The following is a 25489-nucleotide window of genomic DNA, read 5'->3' on the forward strand; positions in this document are numbered from 1 at the left end:
AGGGAAAAAACAAACAGCATTTTAAAAAGTATTTTTCTTCTTATAAGAGCAGGACAGCTATTGATATTTTATACATTTGTTAAACTTTGAATCTGTGTGACGAATAAATCCCTAGAAATAAAACATTTGGGCAGACAGTTTCCACATTAGGAAAAATATATTTAATGCACTTAAAAAATACCTGGCGATCCACAATCACAGCAGACATCATTTCCAGGAAATCTCTGTATATCATCAATAATGGCTTTTGTAAGATCCTCTAAACTATTTTCCCCTGCACTTTGTTCTCCACGGAATGCCATATTTAAAGCTTCTTCTTTGCTGTTGGTCAATACTGATATCCATCTAAATTTAAAATACAAAGAGGTTGTTTTTAAAAGTCTTTTCTCAATGTAAAAACCTATAAAAGACATCTGTCTGAAGGCAGGAAAGAGCAGAAAGGTTATAGCACATGCTAATGGTAAACAGTAATCTGAATAGTAGAAAAAGACAACATAATAAATGGAACAGGTTAGAAATAAAACATGTAGGAAAAGCAGTAGAAAATGTGGGGAATGTATATTAGTAAGGACTAAATAAAATGTCTGACAACATTGTGCAGCAGAGTATTAACCACTAAAGTACTGCAGTTATGCAATATGTTAAAAACTCAGATCTTCCGGTTGCTAAGCATATGGTGTGTCAGGAGACGCAGTCTTGAAGTAGCAGGAATGCTTGTAACTAAGATTTTATGATGCAAATAACAGTCGTTGGGAATAAACCAGTTCATTAACTTGTTAAGGTTAAAGAGATAGCTAACTTTAATGTTAACTAAACTGTGCCAGCTCTGAGGCTGGTGCAGCAGGGAAGCCCAGATCAGGCCCATGTTATTGGCAGAAGGGCTGGCTCAGGATCCAGTAGATCCTTTGCCAACCCATGCCCCTTTTGGGGGGTTCTTCTGGCTATCACCAGAAGCTTTTGGTGTGCTAAGGTGTGCTAAGGTGCCCCATCAAGCACAGTGGATCAGGGTTTGGATTGCATGGTAAGTAACCATACTTAATGGTGTTATATTTTAATTACTATGAATAAATATATTTACTTATATAGGTGGGATCTGCTAGTTTAATAGAAAAGTACATTTGCCAGAGGCATCTGGGCTTGGGCCAGGCTAGGACAAGAGACTGCCAGAAAGAACTGTTGAAATGGAAAAGAATAGGAAACTAATGTTCTGGGATACATGAAAAGGAGTACTAAACAAAAGTGTACAAAATTCAAAACATACTCAAGAAGAGCGAGCAAGAATATGTGGACACCAACCTTAGCAAAGTCTGCTAAAACAGACTTGCCACATTTCTCCAACTGAGTAACCCATGGGTAGGCAAACTAAGGCCTGGGGGCCGGATCTGGCCCAATCGCCTTCTAAATCCAGCCTGGGAATCAGTGTGTTTTTAAATGAGTATAATGTGTCCTTTTATTTAAAATGCATCTCTGTGTTATTTGCGGGGCATAGGAATCTGTTATTTTTTTCTCCTCCAAAATATAGTCCAGTCCCCCACAAGGTCTGAGGAACAGTGGACCGGCCCCCTGCTGAAAAAGTTTGCTGACCCCTGGTCAGTAACCAGTCCACCCCCAAATTAAATATCTAACCTCATTTTAATAGGCACATTTTAGCTGCCATGTTACTTTATGAGGTATATCATGAAATGTTTAAAAAACTGAACTCATTTCCAAATAATAATCGAGCATATTGCAAACCAGGTAAACAAAATCTCACAAAAGGTACATGATGCCATTTTGTTTCATTTATAAGTAATTGTCTCGAACAAAATAGAGCTGAACAAACAGCATTGCAATTCTCTGTAATGTGTTAAATTTCTGAGACAGAAAAGTGCTATTAGTTTTGATTCATTTATTGCTGTTAAATTCACCACGCACCTTAATTTTATTTGGCAAGTCTAAAACGGCCAATGTAGCATCGAAAGTGTTAAACATTGTTCTGAGCAGCAAACACCCACAGCAGATACAGTGGAATGGCCATTACTTTGTTCTGTTGGATTGTGTTATAGCTAATGTGAAATTACACTAGCTTGAGTTTTCATGGCGAGCTGAACAATCTTTTTCTGCTTCTTCCTTGATGGAAATTCTAACTAGCAGGTTATTTCCCCTACCTCCTCCCTGTAGCGTCCTCCCCCTCCCTTGCACATTAATCTAGAAGTATGGAAAGAGGAAGTGTAGCCCGAGCTTCCTGTTTCAGAGGGACCACAGAACACAAAAAGCTGTTTGCATGCAAAACTATATATGGACAAAGGGTAGGTGGGCTCAGGCAAGCACAAGCTATGGCATTTTCTTTCTGTATGACTGGAAGAAAGCTGTTTCAGGCCCAGGCTGTCTGTTGCAGCAACCCAAAATGACAGATGGCAGAGAATAGGAACCACATGGTGGATTTACATCTTATGAAGTCCCATTTACTAGTCCTAGCCTCGGGAAAAAAGTGGTAACAGTAAAGGCAAAGCGTTAACTCAAAACTGCTCCTGTAAGTACCTGCTACAGAAGGGTCTACTGCCCATGATACAAGGAAGGTAAAAAGTAAAGGGATCCCTAACCATTAGGTCCAGTGTGGCCGACTCCGGGGTTGCGACAGTCATCTTGCTTTATTTGCTGAGGGAGCCGGCGTACAGTTTCCGGGTCATGTGGCCAGCATGACTAAGCTGCTTCTGGCGAACCAGAGCAGTGCACGGAAACACCGTTTACCTTCCCGCCGGAGCGGTACCTATTTATCTACTTGTACTTTGAAGTGCTTTCGAACTGCTAGGTTGGCAGGAGCAGGGACCCAGTAACGGGAGCTCACCCTGTTGCGGGGATTCAAACCACTGACGTTCTGATCGGCAAGCCCTAGGCTCTGTGGTTTAACCCACAGCGCCACCCGCGTCCCTCACAAGGAAGGAAAGCAGGCATAAAAATGGACAGATGAATGCCAATGAATCAAATCATGTCTGCAGGCCACAGGAGGGGCATGACTAATTTGACATTGGGCTGGGGAAGAATATGATTTCCTACCCCCACCCTTATGAACTATACAAAAAATCGATCTACTGAAAGTATTTTTAAATTATATGATTCATCCTTTATAGAGTATATATCACTGCAGAGTAACAGGAGAATAAATGTGTGTGCTTCAGTAATGAAATTCAGGTTATTGCCAACATAGTAGGCTATTAAGAATGAGAGAACTTCCCTTTGACAGTACGAATACCAAGTGCTAAACTCTGAAGGGCAACAATGTGAGCCAGTTTATAGCAGTCTATAGCCCACGCACACACTGGCTGCAAATCAGCATCCTAAAAACCGGCTTCTGCAAGCACTGGTGCCAGATCAAGGGGATGAGATAAACAACAATCTGAAAAACTAGAACAAAGACTAGGGGCTCAGCTATACAGCTGCAAATAAAATATTTTAAGTGTGTTTTAAGTAATATACAATGTGACGCTAGATGGCAATGGAGCCTTATGGAAAATTCAACGCATTTTTAAAAACTTTTTTTTTTTTTTTAAAAAAAGCATTTTCAAAACTTTTTTTATATGTGTATAGATTCCATTCAAGAGAAAAGCTCAGAAAGGGAGGGAACGGGACTTAGACAAAGCTTTCCACCAACGATTTCATCTCTGGAACTATTGGTAGAGAAACGGAATGGTATGTTCTACAACTGCATTTATTTTTATTTATTTATTTAATTTATATAAATAACTGAACTGGTCATGAAGGGCTTGGTAGAAGCACGAGGCAATGAATGGAGAGCCTTGAACATCATTTTCTTTATTAAAAAAATCATTAAAATGATGCACAAGCAATAATACGATTTCATACAATCGGGCTATGCAGGAAAGCATCGGTACAATCACCTGAGGGGAAAGGGTTATCAAATTCATTACAATATATTCTTAAAGGGATTGGCAGGTGTCAGTGGCAACTCTCCCCTGGAAACCAGTTCTGGCAGAACTGGAAATGGAGTGTGATGCCATGGGCTGGGTTCTTAGCTTCCTTTGATACAAGGCGTAAAAGGAAAATGGCAAATGTGGTTGACAAGCAGTTCCCATTGGTTTTCTGCTGGGAGAGGTGCACGTAGTAAGCAATTGCCTCCAGTTTAAAACCAGTTTTGCAAGCAAACATTTTGCACTGAGTCAAGGAACAAAAATATTCTTACGCAACATAGTCTTGCTCGTCCTCTGCCTGAAAATGGTATGTTCTGTTATCTGGAAAACAAACAAGAAAATTAATGAACATATGAAATGAATTTTACATTGGGCTTTACATTAGATTCTTGAAGCTTTCATGCCTTATGTTAGCCAAGCCAATTTGGCAACCAAGAAAATACGCTGAATTATCAACCCTTAAAAATATCCACTTCAGAAGACAGCGTTTTGATCACATTAAGAAATATACAAGTTACCTCACTTATAAGAAGTATCTGGAGGGGCTGATTTCGAAGCAAATATGCAACTTAGAATAACTATGCATGAGAACACAATTCATATAAATCTACAATGCATAGGCTAATTAACTTTACAGATAACATACGTGATATCAGGTCAAATGATTTCTTGTCCTCTGCATTTGGTTTCACCTGGCAGGTTAGCAAATTCAATTTAGCAGGTTGCCTGTTTGACTGAAAAAGAAAAGTTATTTATAGCATTCTTGATTCAGAGATAATATACAGATGTTCTATTTTCTTCCATGCATTTTTATGTTCCTTGTGTGCAGCAACTCATCTACATGATGAAATATAAGCATATTAAGGAACTGAAGAACTGCATATTTACCATCTCATTCAAACTTCTTTGAAATATAATTTATCAGAAGAAAACCTATTTTGATTCAAAACTCTGAGTAATCAATTTGTTATGACTTTCTGGCTATGTTATCCCTTATGAATGCTTTAGTTTTCAGTCTCATTCAGCTTCTACCTAACTATAATGTGACATGCAAATAAGTGTAATCAAGTGCTGATAGCCTCCCCCAACCCTAAAAAACACCTGCCTCCAGACAGGTTGTTTGGAGTGCAAAAGAGATTAACAGGGAAAGAGAGGAGCCCCTTTTCTCCAAACTGCTGCCTCCCTGGGGATGAAAAGGGAGCCCTAGAAATTCTGCAAAACACATTTGCATGTAGTATACAAAGTAGTGCATATGACGTATTTTGTTAAAGACTGTATAAGAGAAACATCTACCATATACTATATCAAGCATCAATGCATTGATCATAATGCTAATGTCAAACAATTCTTCAATATTGTTTTTAGTACCAAATTCAGAAGCTACGGTATACGCATCTACTGGTTTGGCAAGCAAGTTTGAACACAAGGGGGCAATGTCTAGTAAAGATTTGTAAATCAGAAGGAATCCAACTACTGCAATCTCATCTCACGTGCCCAGCAAATGTTTCCCTGGAGCAATTTATATGCCTTCTTTTCACTCCTTCTCAACTTTCCCAAACTTGATCAAAAATATTATAATCTCTATCTCGAATTCATGCAGTTTTAGGGTGTGTGTTTTTTTTTTAAAAAAAATCCACAATGACATGAGCAGCAGCTGGTGTTCCCAAATACAGACTTGTGTGACTGTGCAGATTCTAGACCCTCTGAATATAAAGTTTCTATTACATAATGCAACACTGATCAACACAAAAATAACCTTTTAAAAATGCTTTTGACTGGAAGCATTTCACGGGCTAGGTCAAAGTCTTTGGGTGGTGCCTAAATATTTGGGGATTAACAGGATACTTATTTTCCCTCTTCTGTCCTAATGTAAGAATACCAGCTCCAGCCTTTCCTGGACAGAAATATTAATAGCTGCAGTGGTCCACACATTGGCAATCTCACAATTAGGATTACTGGAATGTGTGCTACATGGAGCTGTAATGTTTGGTCCAGAAGCTGCAGTTACTGCAAAGCGTTATCCGACTTGTGGCTAAGGCTTCCTTCCTTCAACATGTTATCACCAGCGCTGAGGGAACCACACTCACTGCCAATATGCCATGGGCCAAATTTATGGTTTTATCGTTAGTGCACAAAGCCCTATACAATTTGGGACTAAGATATCGGAGGGGTCCTCTCTCTGTATCTGCCCGTTCGCTATACAGGCAACTCCCCATTTATGCGGGGGTTATGTTCTGAGCCACCGCGAGCGTCAGTGAAACTGTGTATGTTTGAAAAACCACTGGAAAAGTCTGCAAACAGTACAATTGCCCCCTGCAAACCTCATTGCTCAAACTCTCCGTAGGTCACAAAGCCTAGTGCAATGGTTCCTGCAAAAGCACTTGCAAAGGTTTGCGGGACTGTTAGGTGCAGTTTGAGTGCCTCCCCCCCTTTCTGGGCTTTTCTAGGGCCATTTATCCATTTTAAAAGGAACTTCCGGGTCTGGTGCGATGCATAGAGTCACATGTCAGTTGGTCATTGCCTGTAATCTTCTGCAAAAGCCCTCTATATTGTGCCACGTTTGACGGAGGTTCATTCCATGCTAGCTTAGACTGGGTCCTTCAGAACAGTACCACCTATCCTGCTGATTACACGCCCACTGAAGTTAAGGCTGGCTCCAACGATGTAACCAATTTCACTGGATGCCAGAAGGATGAGTTTAACTCATGGGTAGCATCTGATTTAAGATTTATTTATTTATTTATTGAAAATAGAAATGTTGTATGACACTGGTATTTTGTGATCTTTCGCGGCTTATAAATATTACTAATATAAAAAAAACCAACCCCAATAATTTGCCTGATCTTTATAGGGACTGATCTGTCTGGAACCGGAATTTGCTAGTGTAAAATCAGAGGGCTGAAGCATGCAGAAGTATGGCTAATCACATAATGGAGATGCTTGAGAGAAAGGAGGATCTACCATGGGATATGAGAGATATTATTTCAGGGCATAAAGGTAAAGGGTAAAGGGACCCCTGACCATTAGGTCCAGTCGCGGATGACTCTGGGGTTGCGGCGCTCATCTTGCTTTATTGGCTGAGGGAGCCAGCGTACAGCTTCCGGGTCATGTGGCCAGCATGACTAAGCCGCTTCTGGCGAACCAGAGCAGTGCATGGAAACGCCGTTTACCTTCCCGCCGGAGTGGTACCTATTTATCTACTTGGATTCGAACTGCCGACCTTCTGTTCGGCAAGTCCTAGGCTCTGTGGTTTAACCCACAGCGCCACTTGCGTCCCATTTCAGGGCATAGATAAGGAAAAAATTCTGAGGTTCTCAGAGACAAGGGAGTAAGTTCCCTGCACAAGGTGATGAAGGGCTGTGGATCTAGATATTTCTCAATGCTGTTCTGAGCAGGCACAGATCTCTTGCGTGTGACAGAATAAGAGATTCTGCCTGGAGAGTAGTTGTGAAATACATCCATGCAGTCTGTATGAATAAAATAGTCAAAGACATATCCAAAGTCCCCTTCTTCTTAACGTAGATGTACAAAACCTTGCACGTGCCAATGTCCACCCTCACTAGCTGTGTGTGTAGGTTTATCTCAGGACTCAGGTATCTGCACGCAGAACTGCATGGACGTTATTTCTTCTTCGGTCCTCTGGCTCTTGAACAATGTATGTTCAAATGCTTTCTTGTCAAGTCTGCAGAGGTTATTTTCCACAGATGTTTCAATGAATTACTGCCAGCAGACAAGTCCAAAGAAAATGGAAATAATGGATATACGCAGCTGGGGAGAAAGGACACTGCTGTTTCAAAGCAAAAAATGTTACATATAAACACGGTCGGAAAGATTTGTACAAATAGCATTTTTTCTTTATGGTATTGCTCTGGGCTTTTAAAAGAAAATATCACGTTGGACCAGCTTGTAGCAAAATCTTATACACGGCAGCGCAGAAGTTCATGCCGTTTTCAGTGGGGCTTATTCCCAAGGTGAGTGTAGGATTGTAGCCTCAGTGATGTCAACTGATATAAGACCTTGTCAACGAAGAAAATTAGGGTGGTATAGTACAGTCAAGTTCCTAACAAAGCCTATGCTGGCTTCTATTTTACCCCTCCTATATGAATATAAAATTTACAACAGCCTCAATTTACAAAAATAAAAAACGAATTGCTGAAGAAAACCAACAAAAGCAAACAATAAAATAAATTATGCTTTAACCAGACAGGCTTAAAAATCATGACACTTAATTCAGCCTTTCAAGGAGAATATCTCCCTGGGTGCTTTACACATATTATTTTGTGGAAATCCGTATCACAGCACTATATTATTATCATCCATTATCTATTGTTTTTAATGTTATTTTTGTTTTATAAGGAATTTTTATCTTCTGTTTGTAAGCTGCTTCGGATACTTTTGGAGTAAAGTCTGGCGGGATTAACTTGTTAAACTGGACGTGTCGAGGACTCGGATTGGATGGTGGTAAATTCACTGAAGACCAGATGGTTTGAAAGTAGGCTCTACCTGTATATAGCAGGGGTGGCCAACTCCCAAGAGACTGCAATCTACTCACAGAGTTATAAACTGGCAGTGATCTACCCCCTTTTTTGGGGTTCAGGTCAAAGTTGTTGAGCTGTTTTTAGGGGAGCCAAAGTTGCTGAGCTTCTTTGGGGGGAGCCGGTGATCTACCACAGGCGCCCAGTGATCTACCGGTAGATCACAATCTACCTGTTGGACATGCCTGGTATATAGGGATTAAACCCCCTTAACTTCCTTGAATTTGTTGACTGCACTTGACATAGCCCCAGGCTATGTGTACTTGCTTTTGGCTTTCCACTCAAGATGCCATCTTCTCAGAAAAAGGAGACACACTGCATGGAGAAGAACATCAAGAAGTGTCATACAAACATCACACTTACAGAGCTGGGTCGGTCTGTAAGTTGGCAGGTTAAACCTTTTCCCTACAAGGTACTATTTTTTTATCTTTTTAGCAAACTTTTAACCCTGCTTCATTAATTGACATCCCCAAACCTTGAGTAGTTTTTGAGGAGAAACAAAGGAGATTTTAGCCTGGCTGGTAATAGCGGGGCAGTCCAATACACAGTCCGCATGTAGCCCTCAAGGTCTTTTTGGGTGGCCCTCAACAACATTTGACACTCCCCAGCCCTCATGCCGCCTTCCCAAACTGGGTAAGTGAGCCAATGGGCTTTGGGAAGGAGGCGGGAGGGCTCTGACAGGGTCCTGGAGGCATGAGAGGGTGTCAAATGTTGACCTTGCCCACTTGGTATGAAAAGTTGGGAGCAGTGGGTGAGCCTTGGCTAGGAACTCCCTCGCTTGCACCACAGCACAGGGCTCCGAGAAGCTGGGGTTGTGTGACACGCATGATCAGAAGAAAATGAAAAATTCTAATACCTCCGATCTGTAAAAACACCAAAATACACTGGGTGGTAGTCAACTAAGTTTTGTTCAGAGCAGACCCACTGAAATTAATGACCATTAATAAGCCTGGTCCATTTATTTCAATGGGTCTATGTTAAGTAAAACTTTACTGATTACCACCCACTGCTCATATTTGAACAGCTGTAAGCTATTTCTATGTTGAAAATTGTGAAAGGTTATACTATGTGAAAAACAGGTTAAAGCGTTTTCTTTCTCTTGCCATCAGGAGGTCCTGGTGCCATAAACTGTTCACAGAGGAGATCTAAATAGAAGAATCACTTCCTCTACTTCTAGGAATACGACAAGGCAAAGGGTGAGTGAGTTAAGCAGTCAATAGTGCTGAAGCAGCTCTCCATAGGTAGCTTCAGAAGCTATCCAAACCAACAACAGCTATAGTCACTGGATGTAAGCCAGGGCATAGTTTAAAACTGAGTTAAATATATTGTCTTGGGTGGTTCAAGCTACTTACAATGTTAGGTTTTCTTAAGCAGGTCTACACCTAGCATCCAGCTCTGTATCTAACAATGACAAAGTAAACCCATGATACCTTAAACTACCAACAAATGTATGGCAGCATAAGCTTTCTCTATCAGAGCACACTTCACCATCCAATGGATATGTATGTGTGTGTGTGTGTGTGTGTGTGTGTACACACACACACACACGCACACGCACACGCACACACACCCTACAGGTACTGAGATACTAACCATCACTTTCAGTCATGAAAAGTCACTGTTTGGTCACTTGCTCCGGAAAAGACTAACTACCAAAAAGTTATTTCAATGCTTAGCTGTGCTAGAAAACAGCAAAACAGACGTATGTCACTTCAATTTCATCTCCTGGCAAGTATGAAACAAAAATTTAAATAGCTGGCAACTATGAATATTGTGCTTTATTGTTTGGTTTTAAAATCTTAAAAGCAATATCATCAGTGAGTTTAAATGGCAAAGAAAACAATTATTGCTATGGGAAAAGAATGGAATGTTTATCTTTGGTATTTAAACGACCACTTGCTATTTCTATATTTGCTAGAAAAATCTGCCCACTACAATTTTATCTCCCTTTTCATGGCCTCTAATCTGTTAGGCTTTATAATATTTAACATCTTTCCCCCTTACCCTTTGAATTCAAATCATGAAAGTCAAGTTACGTAAGACTAGAGGGATGAGATATTGGCATTCATCTCATAAGCACAGAGAAAAAGATAGGATAAAGTAGTCATCTAAGTGATATTTAAAGGCAGCAGGAGGGGAAGAGAAACAAGGAATGTGTGTACTATTTATTGGAAAATTATCAGAAAACCTTTCCACTTCAGGCTACCAATAACCCTATTTTCAAGAATTTTAAAATAAATATGGCACTGTCCAAAATTTCATTTACAGCTGTCTACACCAAAACATCCAGTCCTGCACTGGGCAAATACCTGAGAAGCCTGTTTCATAAATGACCACTTTAAAAAAGAGTTTTTATTACAACAGTTCTAACAATGTCAAGACTACATTAACAAAGATCTTCATCTACATCATGAATGCCTCTCTGCTGTATTAATAACAACCAGGTGTAAAGTAAGGTAAAAGATGTCTCATGTATGAAAATACTGTAAAGCTGGAATAAGCATTATTAAAGTAATAATAATAATAATAATAATAATTTATAATTTTACCTCGCCCATCTGGCTGGGTCTCCCCAGCCACTCTGGGCGGCTTCCATAAAAACCAGAAATACACTAAAATATCACAGATTAAAAACTTCCCTGAACAGGGCTGCCTTAAGATGTCTTCTGAATGTCAGGTAGTTATTTATTGCTTTGACATATGCTGGAAGGACATTCCACAGGGCGGGCGCCACTACCGAGAAGGCCCTCTGCCTGGTTCCCTGTAGCTTTGCTTCTCGCAATGAAGGAACCGCCAGAAGGCCCTCGGCGCTGGACCTCAGCGTCCGGGCAGAACGATGGGGGTGGAGACGCTCCTTCAGGTATACTGGGCCGAGGCCATTTAGGGCTTTAAAGGTCAACACCAGCACTTTGAATTGTGCTCGGAAACATACTGGGAGCCAATGTAGGTCTTTCAAGACCGGTGTTATGTGGTCTCGGCGGCCGCCCCCAGTCACCAGTCTAGCTGCCGCATTCTGGATTAGTTGTAGTTTCCGAGTCACCTTCAAAGGTAGCCCCACGTAGAGCGCATTGCAGTAGTCCAAGCGGGAGATAACCAGAGCATGCACCACTCTGGCGAGACAGTCCGCAGGCAGGCAGGGTCTCAGCCTGCGTACCAGGTGGAGTTGGTAGACAGCTGCCCTGGATACAGAATTGACCTGCGCCTCCATGGACAGCTTTGAGTCCAAAATGACTCCCAGGCTGCGCACCTGGTCCTTCAGGGGCACAGTTACCCTATTCAGGACCAGGGAATACTCCACAGTATCCAAACTTCTACTCATGCATAGCAACCTGAGATACAGAGGTGTGTCAGGGCCTGACGTAGAGCATGGGGAATCATAAAGTAGACCAAATAAGAGTGTGCCTTGTATTATTTAATTAGGAAGAGACAGGCATTTACATGTTCTGGACATCTTACACCCCTATGCATAGCCAGCAAGAGTCCATCACTGATCAATCAACCAACCAATCAATCAAAATCCAAACCTTTGCCTTGATATACCACTGACTGATATACCACTTAGAGGCAATATAGAAATTTATTGAGTCATGCTGCTGGGGGCACGTTTAAATGACAGTAAGGCTGAGCTCAATAATATTTCTACGGCCATCTCAGCAGCTTTCCTGAGGGCACCAGGGGCTTCAAGAGAAAAGAGGAATTGGGAAATGTTGCCATGTCTTCCTCCAGGAAGAGTGGAATTCTTCTGAGTGTGTCTGGATCCAACCCTTTAGGTCTAACTCCAAGATGGTAAACGCCACATCTTAAAGCTGATTCTGGAAGAAGGGCCAATACCTGAGAAATGACTACAGATGACTACGGCTGGGAATAGATGCAATTTCCCCATCTCTCTTAAAAAACATCTATAACTTTTACCTCCTCCACTCACAAATGTACCGTATTTTTTGCTCTATAAGACTCACTTTTTCCCTCCTAAAAAGTAAGGGGAAATGTGTGTGCGTCTTATGGAGCGAATGCAGGCTGCACAGCTATCCCAGAAGCCAGAACAGCAAGAGGGATTGCTGCTTTCACTGTGCAGCGATCCCTCTTGCTGTTCTGGCTTCTAAGATTCAGAATCCCCCCCCCCCCTTGTTTTCCTCCTCCAAAAACTAGGTGCGTCTTGTGGTCTGATGCATCTTATAGAGCGAAAAATATTGATCCTTCCATCTCCTGCTCATGTTTCCCACTTTCCTTTTTCAGTGCTAATTATGACAAGTGTTAGTTATGCGTCAAGTTTAACTAACTTGAATTTTATGTTTAAAAGCCGCTTTCACGTGTTGTTTCAGAACTACAAACTCTGGTTGAAAATTAACTCTGCTTGGCATCCAGGAATGCAGACACAACCATAGTTAGCACTGAAAAAGGGAGGGGAATTTGAGTGAGCAGAAGAACAGAATGTGTGCCTGAGGGGGTGCACTTGATCTCTCATCCATGGCTATATTATACAGCCTTTAAGTTTATAAAATATTAATTTCCATGATCATGAAACATGACTACTCAAGGAATATAAAAATGAACAAAAAAAACTTACTTCTGAATATCTTTTCTAATTCCAAAGGCCACTTAGATTTCTCTATTCAAAAGAAAAAAATGGGGGAGGCAAAGGATGATTCAACCAAAAATCATCTGCCAGTTATCTTGCTAACAAATGTAAAACATGATCTCACGAGATTTAAAAAGACCTAGGGCTTGTTCAGAAGCAATGACAAACCAAAACTTTCTAGCATAAAATGCACCTGCTAGGTTAGGTAAAGGTAAAGGGACCCCTGACCATTAGGTCCAGTCGTGCCCGAATCTGGGGTTGCGGCGCTCTTCTCGCTTTATTGGCCGAGGGAGCCGGCATACAGCTTCCGGGTCATGTGGCCAGCATGACCAAGCAGCTTCTGGCGAACCAGAGCAGCGCACGGAAATGCCGTTTACCTTCCCGCCGGAGCGGTACCTATTTATCTACTTGCACTTTGACGTGCTTTCGAACTGCTAGGTTGGTAGGAGCAGGGACCGAGCAACGGGAGCTCACTCTGTTGCGGGGATTCGAACCGCCAACCTTCTGATCAGCAAGTCCTAGGCTCTGTGGTTTAACCCACAGCACCACCTGGTCCTTAACCTGCTAGGTTACTAACTTTATTATTAACTTACTAGTATCCAACTAACCTTTGAACTAGGGAACTACAATTTGGTTTTCCAACTTGGTTCACAGAACTCGCACAAACAATTGGATGCAATGACAAACTATGGTTTCTCCAAGGGGTTGCTGAAAAGTGAAGTGTGTGAAGTGAGGGGCAACGTAAGTGGATAAGGCTCATTCTTGTAATAACAAGTCATGGTTTGGCATTAAACCTGAATCAAGCCACAATCTAACTCTGGTGAAAGTAAAAATCACTTTGGAGCAAAGCAAAATTTTAAATTAATTATATATTTTATATTTTCCTATCAGTTTGAAAGTTCTGCAAATTTGTCATGTAATCCCATCAGCAAAATAAAATAATGTTAAATCGAATGTACATGCAGATCCCGCTTTACAAGCACCATGTGTTCCCTGGAAATCATTCAATGGGTGAGCATTCACATTATGATTTCCATTAATTCCTATGGGAAAAGTTCTAACGTGTTTCTGACCATGGAACATTGACCCCGAAACACACCAAAAACCCAGAAACCCCCAGAAAAAAATGCTGTTCGATTCCTCCCCCTTCCTTCCCCGGATAACAGCAAAAGGCAAACAAGGAAGTAGAAAAATGTTTTCTATTTGGATATCTGAATATGCATAGCATATAGTGAGGTTTGGGTACCAATTCCTTGTGTTCTGATAAGTGAATTTCTGCATAGTGAGCGTTCATAAAGCGGGACCTGCATGCACAAATTCTACATACTTGATTTGTAGACTTTAAAAAATCTGCTATTGTATGAACGTGTTGTGAAAACAACCACATTTGACATTTGGTACAATGACTAGAATCCACTTTAGGCATATAAAGAAATCACTTTTATTATTAAACACTGTACCATAAAGGAAAAGACTCCTTGAAGAAAAGCTGGCTTTATTTATTATGGATAAAGATGAGTAACAAACCTGTGATGGGAATTTAAAAAAAATCCATGGGATGTCTTCTGTCACATAATGAGCTGTTCATTATCATCTGCCAGAACGAGCTGTTCATGTCATCTGCTATCGCGAAAGCACTGCCTCAGCACATTTAAGGTGGGTGATCAGTGATGTGGTCACACTAGACTTTACTATGTTGCAAATTCCACCAGACTAACAGCTCACCCTGTGAAGTCAGCATTTCCAATTAAGCAGCCATCATGAGACACTTGCTCATCTGTAGCCACCTGTGTCTGATTACAGCTAATTAAAAGGCCACAGTGTTTAACCCGATATGGTACCATCAGTAATGGACACAGGCGTACATTCAGATGGAGATTCACATTTGCTATTAACGCACAAAGCTATACCAAAACTAAAGATGCAGAATGAAATAGTAGTATGAGTGGTGGAGGGTAACCACTAATTAAATGGCAAGAGGTACGGACGACTGTTTAAAAAGTTCCTATTTGTCAGCGAAAAGCAGCATGAAGAAGAAAATCCACCACCGTTAAGATCCAAACTATTTGAGTAAGGGAGAAGCTTCACTCCAAACCTTTAATTACTTAGATTGGAGGACAGGATTTGGGTAGTATAAAACCCTCTTTAACTTGAGAAAAGTGACATAAAAGAAGCAGCTGTTTCAAGAGTTTTACCAAAACTAGAGAGGAAACTTACCAACAGTACATAATTTCAAGGTGTACTCAATGAGAGGCAAGCTACCAGCTCATAGAAGGCTGGGAAACTTAAAAACACCATCCTTAACGTAAAAAGTACAACAAAATAAAAATGTCTCATTACTTTGTGTGTTTTTAGCGGTTTTGAGAGAGACCCAACAGAGTTGAATATTAAATTTAAAATTTGTGTAAATTTCAATGTAATGCTAATTATATTTTAGGGACCAAACTATATAAGACCATAGTTTACATCTATGTGCAAGCCTTTTTATGCGCGTTTAATACAAACACACACACACACACACACACACACACACACACACACAAATGATCTGTAACTATATCAAAGTTACATTAACTGGAGCAAAATGCAGTTGGGGTATAACTGAATATAAAAGGTACAGTAGAAAAGACTACTTACGGTTGCATGTGATATGGTCAGAATACCATTTTTGACAGTGCATTTTCTTCTTTGCCAAACTTTCCGTAGGCTAAATATGGAAGGAATGTGACATAGGGGGGAAAAAAGGCTTTGAGAATATTATTGCAACTACTGGTTGTAATTAAAGCTTGATCCTTTAATTTTCCTAGTACATTAAGACAAAAACAACATCAATAATTTTCACACGATAGTAGCAGCAAGGATATGGCATGCAAAATATTATGAAGATCACTTAGTTCCGTTCATTTCTGAATGGTAAATGAATTAATAGGTCATTCCCTGGACAATTACAAGACTTCTGGGCACTTCGGAAGATTTCGGCTTAAGCCAGTTTTCAAGTACAGTCATACCTTGCTTTGCGGCCGGGATCCGTTCTGGAGCCCCGGAACGGACGCAGGGCAAAGCGCCGGTTTGCGCACGCGTGAAGCACAATTTAGTGCTTCTGCGCATGTGGCAAACCCGGAAGTAACCTGTTCCGGTACTTCCGGGTTTGCTGCGGACATTCGCCGGAATGGATGTAATGTAATGTTTCACAATAAAAGGTAAAGGGACCCCTGACCGTTAGGTCCAGTCGTGACCGACTCTGGGGTTTCGGCGCTCATCTTGCTTTATTGGCCGAGGGAGCCGACGTACAGCTTCCGGGTCATGTGGCCAGCATGACTAAGCCGCTTCTGGCGAACCAGAGCAGCGCACGGAAACACCGTTTACCTTCCTGTCAGAGCAGTACCTATTTATCTACTTGCACTTTGACGTGCTTTCGAACTGCTAGGTTGGCAGGAGCTGGGACTGAGCAACGGGAGCTCACCCCATCGCGGGGATTCGAACCGCCGACCTTCTGATCAGCAAGTCCTAGGCTCTGTGGTTTAACCCACAGAGCCACCAGCATCCCTATGTTTCACAATATCATAAGCTAAAATAGAAGACTTATGCCAGTACAGCAGCGGCCCTCACCATGCATTTTACAGCACTGGCTGATTCTGCTTATCAAATACTGTGCTCTTAAGTACTTACCCATCACTCTTCTTTAAAAGATAACCCTTCTTCTCACTGCCATATTCCTTATTTCCCTGAAGCTGGTGCATACTATATCCTCCTTGCCTGCTCTGTGAATCCTAGAGAGAACATAAAGGAACAAATAATACTTCTCCTTTTCTTTATTAGTTTTCAAGCCCTCTTTTCTTAATACCATTTCGATCCCTCCATTTATAGAACCACTATACAAAAACGCAGTTAACTTGCTTTCAACAACAGTCCCAACTTTTTACATGGACAGTTTCTTTAGCATGTAAAGGATAATGGTATGTTTTCACAAGTTGATGAAGGTGTTACTTAAAAAAATAAATCCAGAATGTTTTTGCGGAAAAATAAAAATGTTTGGCAAAACATTGCACATAGAAGAATCAAGTAAGCTATATACCCAAAGTGTATTTGCAATACAGATATTTTCATTATTTAACTAGCTTTACCAAATTATATTAACTGGTTTAGCTGATGGTTTAGAAGGGGTGGAATGAAATTCAATGTATACAAGTGTGTGCATGCCTGTATGCATATATAGATATACATATATCACTGATGAATGAATGCAGCTACTAAATGCTGTACAAATTCACTACAATAAGCAATGATTCATTAAAGCGTTGACTTACTCTCCTAGACTTCGATCAGGAAAGGCAAAGGCAACATAGGAAGAAAAAAGTAGAATATTTTAAGACAGCATTTGTTAAAAGGAGTATATTCATGTGCATTTTGCAGTCTCTTTATTCCAACATTTCAGTCTGTAGAAAAGGCACAGATAGGCATCTGTAAGAAATAGCTGTGTTTAGATGTTTCATAGCTAATGCTTGCTGGGTAATGGACAAATGTTCCACAGCTCCTCACAAAAAAGGGAAAAAGAAGGTCTACCTTGGTAAGCAAAAAAGGATAACCATTCCACAGCTAAAGCATTTTCATAAAGCTGCTGGTGAATTTGAAACAAATATTATTTCTACTAATATTCAGCCTATGTTTTACCACCTCTCTTCCTCAAGTTTTAATACCTGCAATTCCATTAGCAGAGCAAGGCTCAAAGCTGAAGAGGTTCCACATCTTCAAGTTTTGATTGATATTAATATGCCATGCTCTTCCTGGGTTAAGTTCCTTAATATCAAGTGGAAAGTAGCATCTGAATTAATTTACAAATTCTTACTTTTGGTGAACGACTAGGTTCTAAAATATAGCTTGCAAGTGAGCTACCAGTAGTAGTAGTAGTAGTAGTAGTAGTAGTAGTAGTAGTAATAATAATAATAATAATAATAATAATTTAATAATAGTAATTTATTATTTATACCCCGCACATCTGGCTGAGTCTCCCCAGCCACTCTGGTTGGCTCCCAACTGAGTGTTAAAAACAATACAGCATTAAATATTAAAAACTTCCCTAAACAGGGCTGCCTTCAGATGTCTTTTAAAAAGAAGATAGCTGCTTAATTCCTTCACATCTGAAGGGAGGGCGTTCCACAGGGCAGGCACCACTACTGAGAAGGCCCTCTGTCTGGTTCCCTGTAACCTCACTTCTCGCAATGAGGGAACCACCAGAAGGCCTCGGTGCTGGATCTCAGTGTCCGGGCTGAACGATGGGGGTGGAGACGCTCCTTCAGGTACACAGGACCGAGGCCGCTAAGGGCTTTAAAGGTCAGCACAAACACTTCGAATTGTGCTCAGAAAAGTACTGGGAGCCAATGCAAATCTCTCAGGACTGGTGTTATGTGGTCCTGGCGGCAACTCCCAGTCACCAGTCTAGCTGCCGCATTCTGGATTAATTGCAGTTTCCGGGTCACCTTCAAAGGTAGCCCCACATAGAGCGCATTGCAGTAGTTGCAATGTTCAGTTGATGTTCTCCTTATAGGCAGTTATGGCCTTCTATAAAAACTGAGCAATACTGGGTTGAGGTGGTCTCAGAAGGCAACATGCCCATACAATCAGAAGTTTGTTTTTTTTTAAAAAAAAAAAAAAAAAAAAAACACCAAACAGACCTAAAAATGGATCTGAATGGATGTTGCTGAATTCTAACTCCCATCAGCCCCATCCAGCATGGTCAATGATCAGGGATGATGGAAGTTCAGTCCCAGGGGGCCACATGTTTGAGAAACAGTATGGGGTAATAGTGATTATAGAGACTAGGACCTGGGAGATTTTCAAATCCCTACTCGGCCACGGAGTTCACTGGGTGACCTTGTGCCAATCATATAACCAGAATTCCATGGTGCAGTTGAGATGTGTCTGTGCGTGCATGTGAGGATGTGGGGTGGCCACACCCACTGCTGGCATGCAGCCTCCAAAGGCCAATATAACGTATATAGCAGCTTTGTCCTTATGGTGGAAAAGAATAGCTTTATGGGATAGAATGAAAGAGTTTTTACAAAAGGGTCATGAACAACGCTGGCAAAGCAGCAAGGGAAGATCCACTAGAAATCTAGGATTAAAGCTTTGGGGGTTTCTTTTTCTTTTTAAAAAAGACCATACCTAATCCAAATTTATTCTTTACAAATTGACAGGACAATGTCCATTATTCTGATTACTGTATAAATGCCATAATTTCAAAGCCATAATGGAACACTGTCTATAAAAACAAAATATTCATTTTAAGGGAAAAACACCAAACAAGGTCTTTCCTTAAAAATGCACACCTTTAATCACTTAAAAAAAAAAAAAAAAAAAAAAAAAAGAATACTAGCTAAATGATAAAAAAATGTTTCTTTAAAATTGATCACTGCCTCTCCAAGTTTCCGCAAAATCTGGCCTCAGTATTACTGGGTATTTTTTACAAATATCTCACGAGTAAAGTCATTTGTTGACTACCTTAAAGAATAATTAAGGGGCAAAATACACACAAATGTTTGTTATGAAGCCCTCACCTTTTTTAAAAACAACAAATAAATGAAAAGCAGCAGAATACTACTGTGAGAGAAAGAGACACCCAGGTTGAGGAACAGATGCTTAACCTTTTTCATGTGAGCCATTTTAAACTCAGAATTTTCTTGCTCACTAAAAGGCTTTCTATTTTGAAACACATAAATTAGGAATCACACACATCAGTGTACTGTGAAGTGTCCCTAAGGTTACACCAAGTCTTTCTTCTACAGTTTTCCTACTTCCTTTAACATGGCCCTTGCTGTTTGTGTTTCTATAGAAGGCCCAACTCCTCTGCCCCAAAGCAGTTTGTTTCCTTATATTAAATTTTCTCCCTGGGCTCCAAATGTACTTGAATGTGATTACAAGGTTCCAACTAAGCCATTGTTTTATAGTTTTTAATGCCAAATTTTATTATGAAATTAGAGAGAATTATACGTGTTGAAAACATACTTCCAAGCAATGTTTTGTATATTTCACCAGCTTGGTATTTTGCTCTTTTGTTTGCAGAAAGCACATAGAATTAAATGTAGAATGATGCTAATAATTTAGAAGCACAATCAATAATGCTGTCACTGAACAAAATATCACAAGATTGGGTTTTTTTTATTTTATAGCTGCATTCTAATGATATACTTTTGTAAACAAATATATCTTACTGTGATTTGTTCTCATGAAAGTTGCAACCACTGCTGAAAATCTAAATAGATTTTAATTACACACACAAAACAGAGCAAAATCTTGAGGTCACCCCTCCTATTCATCCTACTAAGAAACTCGGAATACAGATGTGAATGTATCCATTATATTCATTTATAATTCTTTTTAATTATTCATTTAACTGCTCTTTTATGAAGAAATAAGCCATTTTAAGTACCGGTATACTTTAAGAATCTGCCTGACATACAGATGCCAATCAATTATTACAGGTCACTTGTAACACTACTCTAGTATCTGGTGTATAATCTTAGCAACAAACAGGTTCACAACCTCACCCTTATGTTGCTAATTTTAATTAGCTATGAACTAAATAAATTTAGTGTTCTTTAAATTTAGTGTTCTTTAAAGTGTGTATACATGTTACTAGGATTTGTAATAAGGCTGCCAATGCTATAGAACATGCCTAGGGGAAGGATAGGGACCTGTGACCCTCCAGATATTGTTGGACTGCCTCCCATCGTAATATTTAACTTTTAATCATTCTGTTGGAAGGTCTTTCTGTATTTTAGGGGTTCTTTCCACTCAAATGTATGGAATCAAATATCCGTGAAGGTTTCGTTTTGCCATTTAAAGGTCTGTGGACTATTAATCAACTTAAATTAACCCAGTTATTTACTTAGTTCAGTCTGTGTTGAGGTGGGGAAACTATTTAGTTCTATGGGCCAGATCCTCATCAGGCTCAGCCTCACGGGCCAAATTTGAAGATAACCAGGACCACTCAGTTGTCAAAATCCCATATGCGGGGTTTCAATGCACCCAAAGAGCCAGCTGGAAGCACCAATCGTAGGGTTGGCAAAGCGCCTTTTTCTCCCATCCTCCTGAAGAATTTAACAGAATTTAACCCCTGCTTGGCAGCTGTCAAGAGGAAGGTTAAATATTTGTTTGGGCTGCACATTCCTGTTCCCAAGAGAGCCATTTGACAGCCCTTCATTTTAAGCAAGATTCCAATGGAAATACCCTCCTGAATAAGAAAGGGGTTTGCATTGCAACCCCCTGCTTAAAAAAAAAGGAATAAACCTTCCTTTTAGCAGGGGTTTCCATGTAAACCCTTTCCTGAATCTGCAAAATGTTTGCATAAAATCCTGGAAACTGAACAAGATTTAATCCTTGATCATCAGTTTATGAGCGGGGTTAAATCTTGATACCTTAGGTAAAGGTAAAGGTACCCCTGACAGTTAGGTCCAGACATGGATGACTCTGGGGTTGCGTGCTCATCTCGCTCTATAGGCCGAGGGAGCTGGTGTTTGTCCACAGACAGCTTCCGGGTCATGTGGCCAGCATGACTAAGTCGCTTCTGGTGAACCAGAGCAGCACACGGAAACGCCGTTTACCTTCCCGCCGGAGCGGTACCTATTTATCTACTTGCACTTTGGCAGGCTTTTGAACTGCTAGGTTGGCAGGAGCAGGGACCAAGCAACGGGAGCTCACCCCATTGCGGGGATTCGAACCGCTGACCTTCTGATTGGCAAGCCCTAGGCTCAGTGATTTAAACCCGCGCACCTTAGATGCATGCATGTGATCCCAGTTCAGCCACTGCAGAATTTTAACTAGATCCTTATGCCCACCAACTGATGTCATGACTGATGTCAGCTGAAGGGCAGGTGGGTGTGGTTTGGCAAATACAACCTTGTGGGTCAAATTGGACCCCCTGACATCAGCCTGTGGGACAGAGGTTCCTTTACATGGTAAGAATAAGAGAAAATGAAATTACAATGTCAAGTATACAAATTTAAGTTTTCTCAACATGAGAGGTGGACATTTGTTAACTTCTCACAAAGATGTAATCTTTATGGTTAATTAAACAGACCATCTGCTTCAAGAATAATTAGTATACTTTTTTGTTCATAGAACCCAAAATACATTTTGGCTGCCTTTAAAATGTGCGGTTAAAAACGGCATTTGTGTAGGATGATTTTCTGGATAACAAAGCTGGTGGTACACTTCTGAACATCATGGTCATATGGCCTAGTATAGGAGTTCCCAAACTGGAGTCTATGGTTCACCACTGGTCTGCAAGCTTCATCATGTAGTTTGCAGTGTATCTGGGGATTTATAGTTGAAGATGAAAGACAGCACAACTACATTCATACCTTGGTTCTCAAATGCCTCGTGACTCAAACATTTTGGCTCCCGAAAGCTGCAAACCCAGAATTGAGTGTTCTGGTTTGCGAACTTTTTTGGGAAGCTGAACATCTGACGCTGCTTCTGCGGCTTCCACTTGAGTGCAGGAAGCTCCTGCAGCCAATCAGAAGTTGCGCCTCGGTTTTCGAACGTTTTCAGAAGTCGAAAGGACTTCCAGAATGGATTCAGTTCGAGAACCAAGGTACCACTGTATTGTATTAAATTTTGCTGGCTTTTTAAATTTCTTACATTGTAATACAAGAAAATACAATATATAAGAAGTAAAAGAAGCAACAAATTACAATTTAAAAAGGTATACAGCATCCAGGATAGTGCACTACAACAGACAAAAAATCATTGAGTGGTCTACCAAGACCCTCAGCTATTTTCAAGTGGTCCGAGGGGGCGGGTGAAAGTTGGGGAACTACTGGCCTCATGTATGAAACAGCCTTTCTAAAGTTCCTGGACTAGTTAATATGTGTGATTTCATGAATGGGCATTTCTGGCTTCTGAGTATTGAGTATGTGTTCTGAATATTAAGTATCTGAAATAGTGCCACTACTGAAAAGTCAATCTCCACCGAATTGAACATTAATTTTGAGCAGTACTTAATAAGCAAAGCAAGCACCAGACACAGAAAAAGATCCACTGGGTAACAGACATGGCAGATCCTTATCATAAATCCACATCATACCAACTGTGAACTACATGCACTTATTGAGAAAGAACATTAGCTGCATTCAGTGCTGTGTAATTTAGTGCTATGTGAATGAGTCTAATCCTCTTTTTGGGCCCCACACATTCCTCCCTCTCCTCCTCTGCAGCCAAGAAGGACTACTTTGGAAGCTTTCACTTTGGCTAACTCAGCTTGAATTTCATCCAAACCAGGGATTAAGTTTTTAACATGAAGCATAGTTAGCCAGCATCATAAAACGTGGGTTGAAATGGGCTTGCTTTGAAACCACCACAAAACTGAGACAGCACAATCGATCAGGCAATAAAAATGTTGTGAGGGGAGGGAATGAGCACTCCAGGTACTAGAAATGTACTGTATTGTAGGCCCAACATGTTTTTTAAAAAAAGTCTTCAAGGGCACATTTTATAAACAATTATCACCAGTTTTGCTTGGATGTGAGAACTGCTTATAAAAAAGCATGCCCCTGAAACTATAATTTTCTGAAAGCTTTTGGGCCTACAATAATTTTTCTGAAAGGCATGGGACCTACTGTAAGTAAGATTTTCCTTCCCCTTCTGTTCTAAAAAAAGCCATAGCAATAGACCATTTCCCCTTATGTAAATGAAACAAACAGGGCTTAATAAAAAGCAAAAGCTTTTGAACACCTTTGCTTGCATGACTGGGAGGAGAAAAGGAGGGAAGGCACATGAGCCCAGGAGGAAGCTAAGCTCATTCATGTATTACTTGGCTAAACCAAGAGTGAGTGTTAGTTATGTCCAAACACTGGCATTATGTAGTTTAACGTACATGTAACTGTGCACTTTTAATAAACTCAGATAAGTTCAGCCCATAACTAATAGTTTGCTTAAGATCCTTACCTCCTTCTGGTCGAGCTGTAATGAAGATTTTATCAAGTCTCTGAGTGCAGTGAGCTGTTTCTTCTCCTCATCTTGTGTCTGCTTTATCTAGAGTAAAATGACCAAACACTGCTTCAGTTTTTAAATAGAACTGTAGAGTTGGAAGGTACCTTAAGAGCCATCTAGTCCAACCCCTGCAATGCAGGAATCTTAGCTAAAGCATCCATGACAGATGGCCATCCAACCTCTGCTTATAAACCTCCAAGGAAGGAGAGTCCACCATCTCTCGTGGGAGTCTGTTCCACTGCCAAACAGCCCTTGATGTTTAGTCGGAATCTCCTTTCTTGCAACCTGAAGCCATTGGTTAGAGTCCTACCCTCCAGAGAAGGAGAAAACAAGCTTGCTCCCTCCTTCATGTGACAGCCCTTAATATATCTGAAGATGGCTATCTCCTCTCAGTCTCTTCTTTTCCAGGTTAAACATACCAAACTCCTTCATGCACTCCTCATAAGGCTTAGTTTTCATACCTATGATCATCTTGGTTGCCCTCTTCTGCACATGTTCCAGCTTGTCAACATCCTTCTTAAACTGTGGTGCCCAGAATTGGACACAGTATTCCAAGTGTGGTCTGACTAAGGCAGAATACAGTGGGGCTATTACTTCCCTTGATCTGGACACTATACTAGAATAGCATATATAATGTGCCTATTATACATATTAATATATCTTAGTCCAGCTTTTCTTGAAAAGGTCCAAGACACTCCATTTTAAATTCCAAATAAAAGTGTGTGTTTGCATTGCTCTTGCCTATATGCGTGTGTTAAGATTTATTCATTTCTATACTATATTGAAACTTACTGAGCCAAGCTACTAGAAGATGGTGCTTTTTCAAACCGTTAGTCATAATATTCTTTTTCAAATGTTGTGAGAAGTGGCTCATAATGGTACAAAGGGGAAATTATTTTACTGGACTTCATACTGAAATCATTAACCAATTTATTACATAGTTTTTATTAGGAAAAAATATAGATTGCTTAATCACAAAACTCTAATTAGGGTACATAATAACCAGTCTAATTTAAATGTTTGAAAGGTTTGAAAGGTTGCTGCCTCAAACTAGATTTGTAAAAAACTATTCTGTATATTAAGATGCCTAAAACTGAAATGCTTTTCCATTTCTTTCGCAAATATATTCAAAAAACAGTAATCCAAACAGGCAATATTCCTATCTTATGAATGACTTACATTATATAAATCAGCAGCCAGTTTTTCAATATATTGTTTTAGTTTATCAGCCGTCTTCAAGCCATCTTGGAAGAAACTACAATAGAAAATGCTTGTGATTTATCAGCAAATCAGTACTTTTCCCACTGCCCTTCTGACGTCTATTGACCATTTCTCCCCATCTGCATATCACTTAGCTGTAATAATGAATTCCTTCAGAACTTGACATTTACAGTCTTCTCACAGATATAAGCAGACACTTTATTCAGGGATGCACTGATTTTGGTCATCAAGAAGCCTAACAGATGTGTGAGCCCACT

At 40.4% G+C, this 25489-nt stretch overlaps 1 protein-coding gene across 5 annotated transcripts in view; it reads right to left on the bottom strand.

The window, feature by feature from the left end:
- Window positions 1-25489, bottom strand: part of ASAP1 (ArfGAP with SH3 domain, ankyrin repeat and PH domain 1) — a 141681-nt gene that overhangs the window by 29194 nt on the left and 86998 nt on the right. For all 5 annotated transcript variants that reach the window (XM_079984204.1, XM_079984200.1, XM_079984201.1 and 2 more), the window contains 7 exons: window positions 25191-25266; window positions 23967-24053; window positions 16692-16792; window positions 15660-15729; window positions 4555-4642; window positions 4181-4229; window positions 182-345 (listed from right to left, as the gene is read on the bottom strand). In XM_079984204.1, coding sequence (XP_079840330.1) covers window positions 182-345; window positions 4181-4229; window positions 4555-4642; window positions 15660-15729; window positions 16692-16792; window positions 23967-24053; window positions 25191-25266 — 635 coding nt within the window. The remainder of the gene's footprint in view (window positions 1-181; window positions 346-4180; window positions 4230-4554; window positions 4643-15659; window positions 15730-16691; window positions 16793-23966; window positions 24054-25190; window positions 25267-25489) is intronic.

Source organism: Podarcis cretensis (assembly GCF_951804945.1).
Source record: "Podarcis cretensis genome assembly, chromosome: 7".
NCBI classification, from domain to species: domain Eukaryota; kingdom Metazoa; phylum Chordata; class Lepidosauria; order Squamata; family Lacertidae; genus Podarcis; species Podarcis cretensis.